We start from the raw sequence: 19,727 nt of genomic DNA on the forward strand, positions 1-19,727 counted from the left end.
GGAAGAGAACATAAGTGACCTGAGTAGACTTGAGATGGGCTGACTAAAAAATGGGATAATATTCAACAGAGGTAAACATAAAGTAACTAAACATTCCTTCAAGACAGGGCTTATTTCTTATTTTGATATTTTGTATGTTCATCACCTTCAACACCATGTATGCTTCATAAATTGTTGTGGCATTGAAAACAGTAGCATATACTTCTGGATAAGAAACAGGTAAGATTGAAGATATGAATATAAGAGAGAAAGAGTTAAGAGACATAAATTACAAACTAAATGAAAATAAAAGTAATATTTTCTTTTTCTTTTCTTTTTTGCTGAGGTAATTGGGGTTAAGTAACTTGCCCAGGATCACACAGCTAGAAAGCGTTAAGTGTCTGAGATCAAATTTGAACTCAGGTCCTCCTGACTTCAGGGCTGGTGCTCTATCTACTGCGTCATCTAGCTGCCCCCAAAGTAATTATTTTTTCAAAAAAAAAAAATGGATTTAAGAACTTGTAAATTTTTTAGTCATGATTAGATTTTTACTAGATAACATATCCCAAGTTCATTTTTATATTTTAAAAAGAATAATAAAACTGAAAATACAGAAAAATTAATTTTGCTTAAGTAAAGAAATGAAAGCTCTTAATAACTACTTTGGGGTATGTGGAGTTTTTAGAAATAAAAAGTGACATCTTTTGTAACTCCACAGGAAAATAAACAGAAGAAATGTTTCCATTTTAATAAGAAAAAGTAAAGACAAACATAAGCCCAACCCTTTTAAAATGTCTCTAAGAACTATTAAACATTGGAATAGATTCACAAATATGATTGTCTTAACCTCCATCTTTCTTTAAATAAAAATCTCTATTAAATCTTTGTTAAAGAATCATTTTTAATATTTCCCTATCATCCAGATCTTATAACTAAGAGAATCAGAAGGGTCCTAATTCCTTTCATGTTCACAGAGAGTTTTTTTTGTTTGTTTGTTTTTTTTAACCATATGTAGAACTTGGAATTTAGCAACTAATTTCAAGAGAGGCTGTCATAAATAAAGCAAATGTTTAAACTTTAATTAATCAGACAAAACCATATAATATCTGAAAGGCTAAACTAAAATCTATACCAAAAAATAATTTTTAAACTATTTTACAAAAATAAAATGTACCTCTTGCTCTTCCAAAACCAATCTGCACAGCAGGTTGAAGACTTCCTTCATTGTCCAATAAATGAGGCAAATGGTAATAAATATTTGGCACTTGAAGAGATTTTCTGTTCATTAAGTCTTTTAATAGTTTTAAGGTATTATCTGAAAAACAGGTCATTATCAATCTACAAAATTCTCTTTTTAAAGTTAATAGTTTTATAAATGAGCAATATTTAAAGCTTAGAAGTATCAGAAAGAAAATTACAAATTTTTCATTCCTAAATTCAAACCAATTGAAGTTTTAAACAAAAGTTTAAAACAAAAAAAAAATTTTTTTACTAATCTAAACGAAACAAAATAGGCCAACAGAAAGAAAATAAAATTTTCAATACTTACCATTAACAACTTAAATTCTCAAATAGTCTGCGATTCTATCAATTTGAAGCTCACTGATTTTAATGATCCTTCTAACAATGAAAATAGCAATTCATTCATGTCTTCTATATGACTTTATTGTATCTTCCATAAGTTCACAACAGAGTACAACCAATCTTCTGTAATTACAAAGCTACCAGTAGAACTATTGGTTTATACAAGTTATCCCTGGCTCTTGCCTAGTAAATAGCCGTAGCTATTTTTACTCTCTATATCCTTGATATTTTTCAGGCTTATTCTTTTAAGTTCTTCATTGGTCACATGTTGAAGCCTATTCACACCTCCCAATGAGTTTGTCCATTGCTTTCCAAGCAATATGCATTTTTAATTCTTTGTAGACTGTAGATCCATATCTTGAAACGATATAAAAACAGTGATATAATATGAATATTAAAGATAGGTCTTTATTTCTGGAGAAATTTAGGATCAATCATCTCCACAATTTCCTGAAGGCAATTCAGTTCATTCTCCTCCTGCTGCTGTTTAATTCTAGGCCAAACTCATCCATCAACATTATCTGCCATACTTGTGGACAAATTACACTTGGCATTCATGAAAAGAGATGTTAAAAACAATGTTATGCTTTTAGAACCTTTTCCTCTTTCTTTAAAGTTTTTTGAGAAATCACTACAGATCTACCAGTCATACATGCCAAAGGTACATATGGACTCTGGGGCATCATTCCAAATTGCTTTCCATAATGGATGAACTAATTCACAGATCCATCAACAATGCACTTGGATATTTGTTTACTACATCTTCTAGAATATCTCCCATTTTACGATTTTGTTATCTTTGTTAGTCAAACAGGAGTGAGATAGATTCTTAAAAGTTGTTTTTCTCTTAGTGAATTAGAGCATTTTTATGTAATTATGATTTCTTCTTTTGGAAACTATGCATTTCATTTGACCACTTATCTACTGAAGAATGGTTTTTATTCTTGTAAATCTGATTTAAATATATACATATATATATATTTTAATCTGGTTCTATCTAGTGAGGTCAGCAGAAGTTTGATAGCACTGCTCTATATAAATTTTACTATTTTTCTATGTCTACAAAATATTCTTTTGGGAATTTGACTGACAGTACTGAAAGAGTGAAATTAATTTAGATAATAAGTATCATTTGGTTTAATACACCAACAAGCAATTAACTTTTCTCCAATTATTTAGGTCTGTATTTCTGCAAAGAGGGCTCTGTTCTATTCTCTTTAGGGATGTTTCTATCTCCTTTATAAGTACATATGATACTATAATGTTATAGGAACATATGGTATTATCATGTTATATAAGAGTTTTTCAGATCCTTTATATTTTACTTCTGTTTGCTGTCTTTCAGTTTCATCTTAGAATGTGTTTGTTTAATTTGATTTCTTGCCGAGAGTTTTTATAAAGTAGTTTTAACTCAACTGCTTCTTACTGTTTTGAGGCAACATTATCAATAATACTTCATTGTTCTTCTTTATAAAATTTTTAAAACAAGTTTATATTCCAAATTATTAGTACCTTTCATCACTATCTGTAGAGGGTTGAAACTATTGGGTTGATGCACTGAGGTCGGGACTGCTGAGCACTTGAGGCTAACTACTGATTGGACAATACTCTATGGACATATGCTTGGAAAATGTTTCCTTTCCACTATCCGTACTGGCTCAATGATTGGTGTACAGAGGATTGTAGGAGGACTAGGGAGTGGAGTAAAATGAGCCAGGGACACACTCTTGGCAGTAGACGAGGAAGAAGGCGGTCGCAGAGAATTTGTTTCCATCCTGTTCAATCCTGCATCTGGGGACCGAGAATAAAGATTGAGGACTTTTGCTTATCCTGACTCCAGCTGATTCTGGAGTGTCCTGGGTGCTAGCGCAGGTCGTTACAACTATCTTCCTTTGCCTGACCAGACAGTCAAGAGCTTTTGCAAACTATGGCATTGTTTTAAAGGATGCTTTGATTTCCTTTTTAATAGAAGTGATTAGTTAAATTTCTATATTAGATTACTGTAATTGCTGTCATTTTGACTATTTATCATGCATTTTTCATCTTCAATTACTGGTCAAAATAGATCAAGATTGAATTGTTTCAAATGCATACCCTATCTTTTTCCTCATTCTTCTTCAAGCTTTATTTTAATTCTGATATTTTGTAAGTTGATATTCTAAATGTATAGCAACAGCTGGTTCAGGGATAACACCCACATCAATAATGAATAATGAAGTTTTTCCTCTATTAAAGCATAACAATTATCATTTTTATGATGTTGCTTATAGCTCACAATGGCTAGCAATGCCTCTGAATAAACTATTATAATGGATGAGTCACCATCTATATTATGCAGCCCACAAAATTGCTAAACATCCTTACCTAATTAAAGTGCAGTGCTATATAATTTTTAAATAACTTCTCATCTTGATCTATTTCAATGCAAAAGTCCTAATGCAGATTGTGGGGAAAAACATTTTTTTTTCAAACTAAGAGGTTTAATCTATACAATTTTAAGCAAGAAACAGAACTGGGCAACTTGTGATTGTGATGATGATTTTCCAATATTTTGGGGTTATCAATAAACCACAACAATAAAACTTTTAATAAAATTCAATATTAAAAATGAAAAGGTTTTAATTTAATTTTCTCAAACTTAATACTAACTTTCCAAGATTAAAAAGTCAGAAGCATTAACATTTTAAAAAAGATAACACATTGGTTTAAAAAAATATATATCTACAATGTAACAATGCCCTTATCAGTTCATATAAGCCTTTCCAGGTTTTTCTGAAAACATCTGCTCATCATTTCTTACAGAACAATCGTATTCTATCACAATCATATATTACAATTCTTTAGCTATTCCCCAATTGATGGGCATTCTCTCAATTTCCAATTCTTTGCCACCATTACAAGAGCTACTATGAATATATTGTTCTTTTAAGTCTCTTCCCACTCCAATTCCCCCCACTTTTTAAATATCCCTTTGGGATATAAACCTAGTAGTAGTATTGATGGGGGTGAACCTTGAAACTGTTCAAACGATGGGGGTAAACCCCAAGACTGTTCAAACTCTCCTTTGAAAGAGACCCCATCCTTCAAGGCAGTTAAGTGGTTTCATTCAGTTGGAGATTTGGCCAGATATGTAGTCACACCCACCATTGAGTTGAAGATTAGTCTGGGACCACTCCTAGTAATTCAAATTTCTAACATAAGTGACTTCTTTTCTATTAAGACATCTAACTCTGGGCATTGAGAACATTGAAGGAATCTCATTCAATTTTGAATGTAAGTCCAAGCCTCAGACTGCTAATAAAAGGCAATTCTGAACCCTGAATCTTTGCAGAAGTCCAAAACAGGAATTTACATTGCCAAGGAAGCTCTCTTCTTGGCAAAGCTGACTGCCAGGACTCTTGCCCACTGTGAAGATATTCTCTTTTCAGTGTTAACCACTGAGAAGTCTGTCTTCCTAGCAAAGCTGGCTTCTCAGTGCCAATAAAAATCCCTTCTTTTGCCACACAGACTTTTCGGGTTTGCGAATTCTTTTGCATTGGACCTGTGCTGACCAGAGGGGATTCCCCACCCCAATTCTCACACTTCTTTACTACCACTAGCACCTCATAAGTATGATTTGTTAGTTTTATTATTAATGCTGATAGTTTTCCTGATTTTGGACTAGCCCAGCATTTCTGGTAAAAATTACACTTGATCATAACATAGTATCATGGTAATAAGTTGTTGTAATCTCTTTGCTAATATTTTATTTAAGATTTTTGCATCAATATTAATTAGGGAAATTGGTTTATAATTTTCTTTCTGTTTAGGCTGTTCCTGGTTTAGGTGTCAGCAACATCTGTGTCATAGAAGGAATTTGGTAGGACTCCTTCTTTACCTATTTTTCCAAATAGTTTATATAGTATTGGAAATTTCTTTAAATGTTTAGTAGAATTCACTTGTTAATTCATCTGGCACTGGAGATATTTTTCTTAAGGAGTTCACTGATGCCTTGTTCAATTTCTTTTTCTAAAATGGGTTTAAGTATTTTATTTCTTCTTCTGTTAATCTGGGTAATTTATATTGTAAATGGTTGTATTCAACAATTTCAATTAGATTGTCAGATTTACATACAGTTGGGCAAAATAGCTCCTAATTATTGCTTTAACTTCCTCTTCATTGGAGTAAGTTCACCTTTTTCATTTTTCATACTGATAATCTGGTGTTCTTTCCCTTTTCTAATGAAATTAACCCAAGATTTATCTATTTATCTATTTAGTTGGTTTTTCATAAAAACCAATTCTTAGTTTTATTAGTCCAATAATTTTCTTTACTTTCAATTTTATTAATTTCTCCTTTGATTTTCAAAATTTCTAATTTGGTCTTTAATTGAAGTCTTTAAATTTGTTCTTTTTCTAGCTTTTTTAGTTGCTTGCCCAATTCATTGATTTCTTCTTTCTATATTTTATTCATATAAGCATCTAGAGATGTAAAATTTCCCCTAAGAACTGTTTTGACTATATTCTATAAGTTTTGGTATATAGTCTCACTATTATCTTTGCATCAATTCTGATGAGAGTAAAGTTTTCTTACTCCTTTCCATATTCTCCATCTTCCCCTCCACTGTCAAAGTTCTTCCACACCTCTTTTATGTCAGGTATTTTATCCCATTCAATTTCTCCATTTCCCTTTCAAACAATACATTTCTCTTTCTCAACCCTTACTGTTATTTTTAAAATTTTCTCACTGTATACAATTCACATCTGTGCCAATTCGTATACTCCTTCTAACTGTCCTAATAATGAGAAAACTTTTAGCAGTTACAAGTATTTTTTCCCATGTAGGAATGTAAACAGTTTAACCTTATTGAAATCCTTATGATTTCTCTTGTTTATCTTTTTGTTTCTCATGAGTTTAATTTGAACGTAAAAGTTTCTATTCAACTCTGACCTTTTCATCGTGAATATCTGAAAGTCTTTTATTTCACTAAATATCCATTTCCCCTCTGAAACATTATATTCAAATTTTGCAGAGTAGGTTATTCTTGGTTGTAATCTTCGCTCCTTTGACTTCCAAAATATAATATTCCAAGTCCTCTGATCCTTTAATGTGGAAGCTGCTAAATCTTGTGTTATCCTGTGGCTCCACAGTATTTGAAGAATTGTTTGTTTCAGACTGTTTGCAATATTTTCTCCTTAATTTGTGAGCACTGGAATTTGATTATAATACTCCTAGGTGTTTCTATTATGAAGTCTCTTTTAGGAGGTAGATTCTTTCAATTTCTATTTTACCCTCTGGCTCTAAAATATCAGGGTAGTTTTCCTTGGTAATTTCTTGAAATATGATATCTTTTTTTTTTTTTAAAGTTATCTCTCCTAAATCCATTTTCCAGGTCAGTTTTTCTCATGAGATTTTTCATACTGTCTTCTACTTTTTTCATCCTTTTAATTTTGTATTGTTGTTTCTTGACACCTCTAGTCTAATAAAAGTCATTGGCTTCCATTTGCTCAATTTTAAGGAATTATTTTCTTCGGTAAGCTTTTGTACCACCTTTTTCATTAGGCCAATTCTTCTTTTAAGGAGTTCTTTTCTTCAATGAATTTTTGGGCCCTTTTTGTATTTGGCCATCTGGCCAATTCTGTCTTTCAAGGCATTCTCCTTATTGGATTTTTGTCCCTCTTTTATCATTTGGTTTACTTTGTTTTTTAAGATGTTAATTTTTTTTCATGATTTTCCTGCATCACTTTTATTTCTCTTCTCTACCTCTCTTACTTGATTTTCAAGGGCTATGATTTAAGGAGAGGTATATTTACTCCTCCCTGGCTTATGCTCTGGTCTATGATTGATCCCAAGCACTCTTTTCTACACTGGAACGACCAGGGTCGCTGCTCCCCTGTGGCCACAAGCTCTGCTCCTCCTTACTTTGAACGAGACACTCAGAATTGCAACCTAGATCCAAGTATGAGCACAGAGTTCTGCTTCTACTGCCAGCAGAGGGACCCCTAAAATCTTTTTCTGACCAGTTGTCTGACCCCTTTACCATCTGTGGGCTGACAACTGGGAAATAAGCCACTGTCATTGCTAATTCCCATGGCATATTATTGGTCTACTGGGGCTAGGGCTGGGTTGGCGGACTGGAATGGCCTGTACTCCAATTTCACCTCCATTGCAACAGACCTTTCCTGCCAACCTCCTAAGTTGTCTTGGGTTGGAAAAATTGTTAACCCCATCTTTTTGTAGATTCTGCCACTCCAAAATTTGTACTGAAGCAGTATTTTTTAATTATTTGGAGGAAATTTGGGAAAGCTCAAGCAAGTCCCTGACTTTTCTCAGCTTTCTTGGCTCAGCCCCAAGAATTGTTTTTGTTTTCTACTTTTAAAAATTATTAAGCAGGCTGTAACTCAAAAGAAGAATCTTGTCAATAAGCAACTATCTTCAGGGGTACAGATGAACTTAGAACTACTTGAAACAAAACAAATGTTAAAATCCAAATATAAAATTGCCTTTATCTAAAGATAAGCAGAACAAAACAATGAGTTTACAAATATTTGTAAGACTTTAAGAAGTTGGTCTTAACAATTCAGTAGGATCTAAACCATTTCCTGCTCAGGAACAGGCTTGTTTTTTTCCATTTAAATTAAATTAAGGGTAATGTTTTTATTTAGTCCTGAAGGCCTAAATATATAATTATCTTATTTTTGAAGGAGCCATTTTGGTTCTAAATATAGGTTGTAATGCTGTTATATAGACATAAAAATTATTATGCATTATGAGGAAATGTAAAGCAAAATCTTTGAGCAATTTAATAACTTCATATTGTATTTCAAAAAAGGAAATAAAATCAATTTTCATTCTACGTAAACTCAACCACTATCATTTGCCTTTATATGCTCTTAAACAATTTTAGTTAATTGTTCACTTCACCACAATAGGATGAAGGTCTATGATGATGCTATTTTCCCCTCTAATGACTAGCTTACCAGGGAAGAATAACAAAAGCTGACTTAATGTGACAATCTATTCCACATAAATTGATGAGTAACTTTCTACAAATTTTCATTTCATTTTTGTTTCAAAACACACTCCTAATATTGTGCTGTTTTCAAAATTTTTCAAGACAGCTACCAAGAAAAATTATATCAAAAAATAACTATTATACCTGAAAAATTACTAGATGCAGCCTTGGTTCCATTTGTTTCTGCTATTACACGTCTGAATTGCTCTAAGATTGCATTTAGTTCAGAAGAACGTTGTAAAATTCTATGTTCAGCTATACGGAGACGCTGCTTCAAGGCATGAAATTCTGGCTGATATGCAATCAATTTTTCTAGAAAAAAAAATTTTTAAATTATTTTCTTTTAAGAATAAAAAAAGATGTAGTCAAAACAGATAAATTATAGAAATCAAATAATCATAGTTTCATGAGTAAGGAATTTTACAAGTTCACTTATACACAGTTGAAAGACAGAACCCAATATTATACAATGAAATATCTATTAAGTATAGATTTTTTTTCCTTTGGACAAAGCAACTGGGGTTAATTGACTTGCCCAAGGTCAACTACAAAATGAAAAATATCTGACACTAGATTTGAATTTAGAATCTCCTGCCTTCAGGACCAATGCTCAATGGACTATGCCATCTAACTGCCTCTAACTATAGAATTCTAAATATTTAGAAGAATAAAGTAAAATCTTTTTAGCACTTAACAATGTGAATTATCTGGAGAGAGGAAAGGGAATAGGAGTGGATTTCTAGAGAGTTTTTTTCAAACTTCAATGAGGGTCAAATTTATGTATAGATGAACATTCAAAGATGGATGATGAAGCACTAAGATCTATATTCTATTTTAAAATCTATTTATAAATTCCTAGAATCCCAAGTACATACATCTTTTATCAAGGGTCATAATACTTGTCAAATTCTTTTAGTTCATTAATAAAAAGAGACTAAAAATCTGAGATTCCCATTCTGCAGTTCCACACTTCCAGTTCTTAAACTCCAATTGGCTACAGATTCCTTCTTACTTTGTATACTTTTATAATGATTCTTTTGCCTCAAATACCTCTTACTCTTACCTTCATGGCCCATTGTTTATACAAACTGTCCACTCCAGATCAGGCAGCAGCCTTCCCAATATTGTAATTATGCCACAGAAGGTTCATAATGACGGCCCCTGGGCAAGCCCTAAGAAATTAAACTAATGAACTAAAAGAAAAAGTGTTCCATTACACACTCTGCTTATATCTCTTGATGAAATGTAAATAAACACACATATTCAGGTCAAAAGATAGCATAAAAGAAAACAAAGAGACTATATGGTTGCAATGCTTTCTTTGTATTTATAAGAGTGAAAGCATTATTTATTTTAATAAAGAGATTTTTTTTCTCAAAGTACAAAAAAGGCTCTTTCACTGTTTTGATAACTATCTAAGCTACACTTTATAAGCTCATCTATAGGGATTTCACCTCCATAAAAACGTATCTAAACTCCTCCCTCAGCTAGTGCAATTCTTGTCCATGTTACCCAAGAGAACTAGACATTTATTCCATGGATATACTGTTAATAGTCAACCTGTTCATTTTATTTACCTGCTCCTTACTCTCAACACATGATTGCATTCCTTTTCTGGTTATGGTACTTTTTTTCCCATAGGTCATCACTGGAAATCTGCTGCAGCCTACATTCTACGTCACTTGTAATTTTTCCCTCTGAGATTATGCTATGGTATTTCAAAATTCATAATTATAGAGCATTACCAGGAGAATATCTGTGCTTTAAAATGGATAGTGGGAAGAGGCCAGAGAACATCTTGGGAACAAGTTGTGTGATTAAAAGCATTACACAATTTCCCAAATGCAAGCCAACCTATTTCCATCTTCCTATTTATTTCTGAGCCTAATGAAATGAAAGACCAATCAATATTTTAGTCAGATTAAATTATAGAAAAAGAGGGGGGATGATATGGGAGAGGGGAAGGTACTATACAATCTGCCCTAATCAAGACAAAAGTTAACAATGAAGGGTAAATAATTCCCAGGAAATGAGACTCCCAGGAAAATGAGAGCCTAAAAGAGAATATGCAAAAAGAGACAAAGGAAGGAACTGAAAATGGAGAACAAAGAGACAACTATGACCTCAGTGGTGGTGGAGATACGACTGAAAAATGCCTCCACTACAGCCCTTTTTGTAGTGGCTAGAAACTGGAAACTGAATGGATGTCCATCAGTTGGAGAATGGCTGAATAAATTGTGGTATATGAAAATTATGGAATATTACTGTTCTGTAAGAAATGACCAACAGGATGATTTCAGAAAGGCCTGGAGAGACTTACACGAACTGATGCTAAGTGAAATGAGCAGGACCAGGAGATCATTATATACTTGAACAACAATACTAGATGATGACCAGTCCTGATGGATCAGGCCATCCTCAGCAACAAGATCAACCAAATCATTTCTAATGGAGCAGTAATGAACTGAACTAACTATACCCAGAAAAAGAACTCTGGGAGATGACTAAAAACCATTACATTGAATTCCCAGTCCCTGTATTTGTGCACACCTGCATCTTTGATTTCCTTCACAAGCTAATTGTACAATAATTCAGAGTCTGATTCTTTTTGTACAGCAAAATAATGTTTTGGTCATGTATACTTATTGTGTATCTAAGTTATATTTTGGTATATTTGACATCTACTGGTCATCCTGCCATTTGGGGGAGGGGGTGGGGGGGGGGTAAGAGGTGAAAAATTGGAACAAGAGGTTTGGCGGTTGTTGGTGCTGTAAAGTTACCCATGTATATATCCTGTAAATTAAAGGCTATTAAATAAAAAAAAAAAAAAAAGAAAGAAAAATGCCTCCACTAAACATAACAAGATATTCTGTGAAGAGAGATGGGGGCCTGACACTGGATATACAAATTGCAAGGATTGGTGCTCAGAAAGACCACTCCTCAGGCCTCAGCTGAAGTCAGAGCTCCTGGGAGCAACCCAGAAGAGTGGGAGGGCATAGACCCAGATGAGAGATGTTCTAACAAAGTCAGGGAGAAAATGATCATGGAGGGGGGCAAAGATTATTAATGAACTGCTCAGAAAGGAACATAGGAAAATTCTTACTGGGCAATATCCTTTCTATAACCTGTTGGAATTAGTATTTCTATGAATGAAGAACAATAGAAAAAAGAGTTGAAGGGCCAAAATCGTATACAAAGTAACAAGATAGAAACCAACACCAAAGAGGTAAAATTAGGAACTTTAATATCATTAGTAATACAAAGACTAAAGAAGGCCTAAATAAATATAAGGGTCATGAATGGAGAAATGAAATTCAAGAATAAAAAGAAAAGGAAGATAAATAATGAAAAGAAAGGAAGAAAAACTATTTTAGAAAAAAAAATTAAATGAGAAAAGTATTGGGCATAAAAGGGAAAAAGCTCATAAGAATATAATATTTTAAAAGTAGATTAAAGGGCAGCTAGTTGGTGCAGTGGATAGAGCACCAGCCCCGAAGTCAGGAGGACCTGAGTTCAAATCTGGTCTCAGACACTTAATACTTCCTAGCTGTGTAGACCTGGGCACTGGGCAAGTTCACTTAACCTCAATTGCCTCAGGAAAAAAAAAATAGATTAAGCTAAAACTGAAGATTCAGACATTACTTTGAGTTTACAGAGGAAGAGAGAAAAAAAATCCTAATTGGGAAAAAACGAAAACTATCTGAGACAAATGGAGAAAAAAATAAATACAATTCATACAATTCTCACTGTGAATAGGTTCAACAAAACAAAAGAATGACAGACTATGAAAACAAAACCCCATAATTACATTTTTAAAAACAAAAGTATACATAAAATAAAAATGAGGGCATGGAAAAATTTACTATATATCAAATGAAGTCAAAAAGCAGAAGCTGAAATCATGCTAACAGGTAACACAAAAATAAACATTCAAAGCATAAAAAGGATTAAACTAGGGAAACTACATTACACTGAAAAGAACAATAGATGAAAAACAAATATCAATATTAAATTATTACCTTGCATTATTAAACATGCTCCAAACAGATATTTGGAGCATCTATATTTTCAAATAAATACATTAGTGTCAGGAGATTTCAATGTCCTCTTAGTTTTGCATAAGTCTAATAGAAAAATAAATAAAAGAGAAAATATGGAACTGAACATTTTACTGAAGAAATTAGAGCCAAAAGCTTTAGGGTTTATTCTAAAAGGAACTGTTAAATAAAATTCAGGGCAAATTAAATAGTGAAGTAGATATTGTGCCAGGCTTAGAGTCAGGAAATGGCAAACCAGTCCTGTATCTTTGTTGAAAAACCCAAATGAGATCGTGAAGACTTGAACATGACTGAAACAACTAAACAGCAACAACAGATGTTGAGAAATACATACATTATTTTTGTTGTTCAGTCATATCCGATTCTTCATAACCTCATTTGGGGTTTTCTTAGTAAAGAGACTGGAGTGGTTTCCCATTTCCTTCTCTAGCTCACTTTACAGATGAGGAACTGAGACAACAGGCTTAAGTGCTTACCCAGGGTCACAACAGCTACTATGTGTCTGAGGTTGGATTTGAACTCAGAAAGATGAGTTTTCCTGACTCCCGGACTGACATGTTATCATGTACGACCTAGTTATTTGTTTCCTTATCTTACTTATCTCTGATTTAATTCATGGAAATCTCATAATTCCTTGAATTTGACCTATTCATCTTCTTGAATATTCCAATAAACTGATGTGTCACAATTTCTTTAGTCATTCCCCACTGGATAGTCTTTTTTACCTTATCTCTGCTACCATAAAAAGTATTGGTATAAATATTTATGTGTAAAGTCATTCTTATTAATAGTCACCTTGAAATATAAATCTAGTAGTAGAATCTCTGAGCTAGAGGGCAGACATTTTAGTCACTTTTTAAAAAAGTTTTAAGCCATTATTTTTAATAGTATTATATTTTTCCAAAGATAGTTTTCAACACTCACCCTTGCAAAAACTTTTGTTCCAAATTTTCCTCCCTCTCCTTCTTTCTATCCCCTCCCCAAGACAGCAAGCAATCCAATATAGATTAAACAAGTAGTCATTTTATTTTCACATTTCCAAAATGCCTACCAAAACGATTAAATAGATTCACAGCTCCATCAACCATGCATTAGGGATGTCTATATTCCCACAACTCCTCCAATACCAACTACTACTATCTTTTGTCGTCTTTGGCAGTTTCCCAACTCTACAGATTGGAAGGCTTATGACTGTAGAACACTGTATATAACAATATAATTGATTACTATATGTTTCTTTTCTTTTTAGTCTCTGTTATAGTAGATGTTCTCTGAGGATGGGAGGTAAGAGATACATATTTAGAAATAAAGACAATGTAAAAAACAAGAACCAGCAATGAAAATTTAATTTTTTGAAAATAAAAAATTTGTATTTCCAAATTAATTTCCATATTCAGTGTCTCTGCAGTAGAGTTATCTTGCCTTGCATAACATGATCCTGTAATATCTTAGACCACAGGTCTTACTTGTCCTTTACTTGAAATTTTTGAAATCTATTCTTCCAAAATACAAGGTATATGTAATTGTGTCTAGTTTTACTTTCATTGTTTTTATTATCATATATTCCAGAATAAGGTAATCTCTTCCTGAAAAGTTTTCCATCATTTCCAATAAATTTTTCTTGGCAGAAAACAGTAGTGGAGTAAGGCTTATTATTGTTTCCTCTACCCTCTTATAAACAAAGCAAGTTTAAAATGTATTGATTATTCAATTTCTCAATTAGATGTGTGGAAAACTAGTAGTCCTTTTCACCAACACCTTACCACCAGATTAGTGATTTCTCTTTAGAACTCAGGATTCCTTACCTCTTTTTGGCTGATGAATATAGAATAGCTTAATGATATTATTTTTGCTCCTTCCTGCTTTATCATCAAAATGTGCTCCACTCATACGTTCCCTTTATCCAGATTATGGCTTTCCACAAAGAAATCTGAATTTTAAATTGAGATCATCCTTAAAATTATTATCTCCTTCTATAGGTAGCTAACTGCTACAGTGGATAGAGCACTAGACCTAGATTCAGAAAGACACAAATTAAAATCCTGCCTCAAATACCTGCCAGCTATATGACCACAGGCATCTGTCTACCTCCCTTTCCTAATCTGTAAAACAGGAATAATAACAGCATCTACCTCCCAGAGTTGTTGTACAGATCAAATGAAATATATGTAAAGTGCTTAGCACAGTGCCTGGCACATAGGAGGTACTAATGCTTATTCTCTAATCCCATACTTTATATCACCTCAGTTATCATTCCTTGTCCTTTTCTCCTTCTGCATCTAAGAACAAGATTACTCTTCTTCCCAATACCAAGTCCTCCATATTTTATCCTTGATTTCTTATTTTCTCTTGCAGGTTGTCCCTTTAATCATCCCCTCTTGCTGTCACTTCTCAATCCCTTGCAAAGCACGCAAGATGCACTACACCAGGGCCCCTCAGTCGGCACAAAGACTTAATAGATTCTGTACAATTTTTTTAATATTAAAAAAATAATATAAAGGATATAAAACAGGATGTAAGATTGAGTATTGGAGAAGAGATCTGGTCTTTTTCATGTTGAGAGGAGGAGAGCAAATGAGCAGAATTCCCCCAAATCAGATGATTTACATGAAAACAACAAAATGAAGATAAATATTCACAAGATGGAGTCAGTTTGTTTCTCGTTTTCCCCCTTTGACCCTCTACACTCACCCCATGGACCATTATAAATCAAATTTATAAGGTGTTTTTTAAAATGTTCATTATCAGCATTACACATCAAAAAAAAAAAAAAAAAAAAGCTCACTAGAAAGCACCATTTCACATTGTTTTATTATAACAGCTAATACAAAATCTAAGAGCAATAATGAAGCAGAGAGCCTATTTACTTATGGTGGCTAATATACTATTCCCCTGCAACTAAATGAACCAAAAGGAAGAATCTCAGCAAGGGTCACCTGGTTTACGTAACTGTGTTTCTACTATAACATGTTGGATTTTATGAAAACTTATCACGATTTCTCCTGACCAGCTAATATAGAAATAACAAGGCTAACTGATTCAAAAGGTCCTCCCTGTGAAGCCATAATAAGGTCTAAGACTATACAATTTTGTAAGCCCATTTGCACTACCATGATTTTGGAAGGAGATGGATTCACTTGTGGCCTCAATTTCAAGTGAGTGATTTCTAGCAGCCTAGTGCTGCAGTCCCTACAAAGGGAAATTAGGGACCAGAGGATCTTCATCCCTAGTCCATATTCTTTCACAGGGTTTTGGATTGTATTTACATCTCCACTAGCTATGGTATCTTCTATTTTTTGAACCACCATGCTCACCAACTTGTGATAATTTCCTTTTGCACTAGGCTTACGAGATGATTAACCCTGATACTAGCAGGGTCAAACAGATGGTCTCTCATACATCAAACCAATTCAGAAGAAGAGAGGAATAAGGCCACCAGCTTTACTACCACAACCAAACAACGGTCCAAAGGCTACTTAGTCCCTAAGGACCTTTTTTAGGGGAATACTTAATTCCCTGAAGGGTTTTATTATCCTAATAGAATAAATATGCCCTGAAGGTTGTGTCACACTTGGTCTAGCTTGAACCATTATAAAAAAGGATGGTCAAAGAAGTACACTGAGGAAGGTGCACAGCAGAACACAAAATAACAATTTACAAAGAAGTAAAGAAAAAATGGACACTCGTGAATATAATTTCTTCTACTAATATCTATACTCTCTTGAACTGGCATTTGTTGTTATATATTTTGAATCCTCCCTGGATGTTCTGGGAGGACACATGACAATGTTCTCTTTTGTACTGTTACTTTTTTTTCTTATTGTTTCTTAAAATAAATTTGGGGAAAAAATAATAAAATTTGAAAGCATAAAAAGCAAATAAAAAGTACACTGAGGTTTCTTGTCTCTAATCTCATTAGAGAGGTAAGTTTTAACATAAATAATAGTGTTCTTTGGTGTTAGTAGAAAAAGCAAAAGTCAATCTTCAAATTTCCTAAATTGATAGTATCATTATAACTTTACTTCTTGGTGACACAGAAATGAAAACTCAGAGAGGAAGTGGTGACTACAAGTGATACAGTTCTAAATTTGATGACATCAAAAGTCCCATTAAATTTGAAATGGCCCCCCAATGGACAGACATACTTGGTGATAGAAACTCCAAGTAAGAACTGTCTTGCCTTCTGCAATCATCCAGACTCCAGATATACAAAAACACAACTTCTAGTTTGCAATTTCAGAATTATTAGAAGATAGAGTCCAACATCCACCAAAGCAGAAGGACATGCACAGAAGTTCTCAAGGCTTTAGGTTTTGTAACAGCATCAGCAAGGTTATAACTTCTTGAACTAGGGTCAGGTCAATATCATCAATGTGGGCCAGACAATAGCCAAAGCACTACTAAGCTGCAGCAGATAGTTCACTCAAGTCTGTGCATTGGCAATGACAATACCAGAAATCAAGAAACCCTTCTGAATCACAGCACCCCTGCAGCAGAACAAACTTTAAAGACCCAACAAGAAGGTATAGAGGATTTCACTTTGATCACAGGCAGACAGTAAGTCCGGGGAAGTGCAATCATTTTAGTAGCCTGGGGACTGAGGGTGTACCTGTATACTAGAGCTCTCTCTCATAAAGGAGCCATCAATAAACAAGGCATGGCCAGGATTTTGCAAGCAGATTTCAGAAAGGTCTTTAAGCCATATCTACCGAAGAGGAACAGACATGGAGAGACTCTCTTAAGGTCAGGGAGAAATGTGGGCAGGCTGAGAACTGAATAGTTTCTTTGCCTCAAAAAAAAAAGTCATTTCACATCCAACAGGTTTTTGATCAGAGAAAGCTTGAGTGCAATGGCTTAAGAAGCTATGACCAACTTCATGGGAGCAACAGCACTACAAGTGAGGTCCCTAAAACCAATTCACATTCCTATTCAATCAAAAGAATGATGGTTTCTACCACTCACCATCAGGGCAAAGCCCCCTGCAGCCACTGAATCTGAGTGAAGTAATATATAAGGCAAAAAAAAAAGGGTCCAGGGGATTGAATGAAGACTCCTAAAGCTAAATCCTGCATTCATGTACACTAATAGAAAATGTCTTATTGTAATCTGGAAGCCTCAACACCAGAGCTGATAACAGGCCTTCTTGAGATCCAAAAGGACAGTAAGATGTTCTGGTTCAAGATGCAAAAGTTCTGAAATATTATCTTTCATTAGGAAGATCATAGGTTTAATGATCTCACCAAATGACAGAATCCATTGGCAGCAGTATCCAGCTGCACCCAAAATAGCTCACAATGTCTTTTGGCTGTGAGAACTGACAATTATTTTAAAGAGGAATGAAACCAAGGTATTCCAACTTAGGGAAGTACTGTTCCATCTTTTGAATTAGAAATCTTATGATCCTCAGATGAAGCTGGAACAAGATAGCAGCTGTCACTGCTACCCTTCGTAACAGTTACTATTAATAGGTGATCATCAATATAATGAACCAGAGAGGAGCCCTCAAAAGTAATGGAAACCAAGTCATATGTAAAATTTAAGAGAAAAAAGCAAGGATTTCTAACTACTCTTGAGGCAGATGAATTGATGTCTACTGTGTTCTTTCAGGTATAAGCAAAGCCTTCACCAAGACTCTCAGTATCTATTTACTTTCATACCAAACAGGTATCTGGGATGTGGGTGAATGAAGATGCTTTTTGTTAAAAATGAGCAAAGATCTATCAGTAAAAAAAAAAAAAAAAAAAAAAAAAAAAAAAAAAAGGAACCTCAGAGAACTGAGAAAATGATCCTGAGATTGGGAACTATGGTATATGGATATAACTTAAGCATCAATAATGTGTAAACCATGTACAAAGAAATACATTCCCCATCTGGGCCTGGCTTGGGTTTGTTTGTTTGTTCTTTTAATAAGAGAGAACAGAAGTGTTACAAGGGGATTTACAGGGAAAAATAATACCTTGATCCTTCCTAGAGTCAATATTAATATAATACCTTCAATGGCCTCACAAAGGATACTGAAAAATGGAGGAGAGCCTCCCTTTGTCTTGATCCTGTCAGGGACAATAGATTTTAACAATTCTACACCTGAGGATGAAATCACCCATAGAGAATCAGAAATGTCAGATGAAATTCCAGAGCTATTTTGAAGCACATCTTGAGCATTCTGAAACAATAGGGAATAACGTTCCCTAACCACAAATAGGGGAGAGTTCTCAGGCACTTGCAAGGAGCGATAGATACATCAAGGGAACAATAAATAGGAGTCCTAAGTTTAGAAAGGGGATTATGGTTTAACAAGTTGACAGGAGAATTGAACATCAGAAGATAGGAATGTTCTAACTATGAGAGGACCAACAGTTACTATGCAGAAGAGAATTTGGGAATACTTAGAGGTTTTCCTGAGATCCAGATGACATTTAGAGATTAAGCAGGAAAATACAATCAGAATCTTGTTTGCTTTTCAAAACCAAATTAGAAGCTCCAGTATCTAATAAGCAATCATAAATCATGTTCCTGACTTTAAGAGAAACATAGGGTTCACCAGTATGGGGAAGTGTAGAGACTGTGATAATGGGGCAAGGACATCAGGATCAGGAAAAATGAAAAAATCCTCTTCAGAATCTATGGTCCCTGCCCCTTCCCACCTCCCATCCTCCTGGCAAAAACCCTTCTAGGTGTATTTCAGGGCCCCCTATATTTCTATTCTTTAGAATTTTCTATTCTACTTTCTTTGTACATTTTTCTGGAATAATGGCCCTTTTATGACAATAAAAGCATCTGAACAGCCCATGTCATTTCCCTGATACAGTTTGATGGGGAGCCAAAGAGGCTTGATTGGAAAAGATGAAGATTTTGGCTTATGTTTCACCTTTTTTCAATCCTTCTAAGTTAAACATCTTTTTCATATCATCCAGGACAACTCTTATAAAAATATTTTCAAATTTCTGGCTATGACTAACAAAACAAGTATTAATGATTTGTGCATCTTATATGTTGAGAAGATTTAATCCATTATCACTTAACACTCAAACAGTCTGTCATAAAGTAGTTCATTTTCTTCATGGACAATTTCTTGGAACTCATTTCAATGTTCAGAGAGGTTAGCACAAATT

General features: G+C 34.0%; 1 protein-coding gene across 2 annotated transcripts in view; it reads right to left on the bottom strand.

Moving 5' to 3' along the window:
- MGAT4A (alpha-1,3-mannosyl-glycoprotein 4-beta-N-acetylglucosaminyltransferase A) overlaps positions 1–19,727 on the bottom strand; it is a 125,891-nt gene that overhangs the window by 51,832 nt on the left and 54,332 nt on the right. Inside the window, exons 1-3 of one of the 2 annotated variants that reach the window (XM_031959118.1) lie at positions 12,577–12,860; positions 8,702–8,869; positions 1,154–1,294 (exon numbers count right to left, since the gene is read on the bottom strand). In XM_031959118.1, the coding sequence (XP_031814978.1) occupies positions 1,154–1,294; positions 8,702–8,869; positions 12,577–12,583 (316 nt within the window). In that variant the 5' untranslated portion in view covers positions 12,584–12,860. Of the gene's footprint in view, positions 1–1,153; positions 1,295–8,701; positions 8,870–12,576; positions 12,861–19,727 lie in introns of those variants that run through there. The other variant, XM_031959117.1, reaches the window with a different exon arrangement.

This window comes from Sarcophilus harrisii, chromosome 3 (genome assembly GCF_902635505.1).
Source record: "Sarcophilus harrisii chromosome 3, mSarHar1.11, whole genome shotgun sequence".
Classification (NCBI taxonomy): Eukaryota; Metazoa; Chordata; class Mammalia; order Dasyuromorphia; family Dasyuridae; genus Sarcophilus; species Sarcophilus harrisii.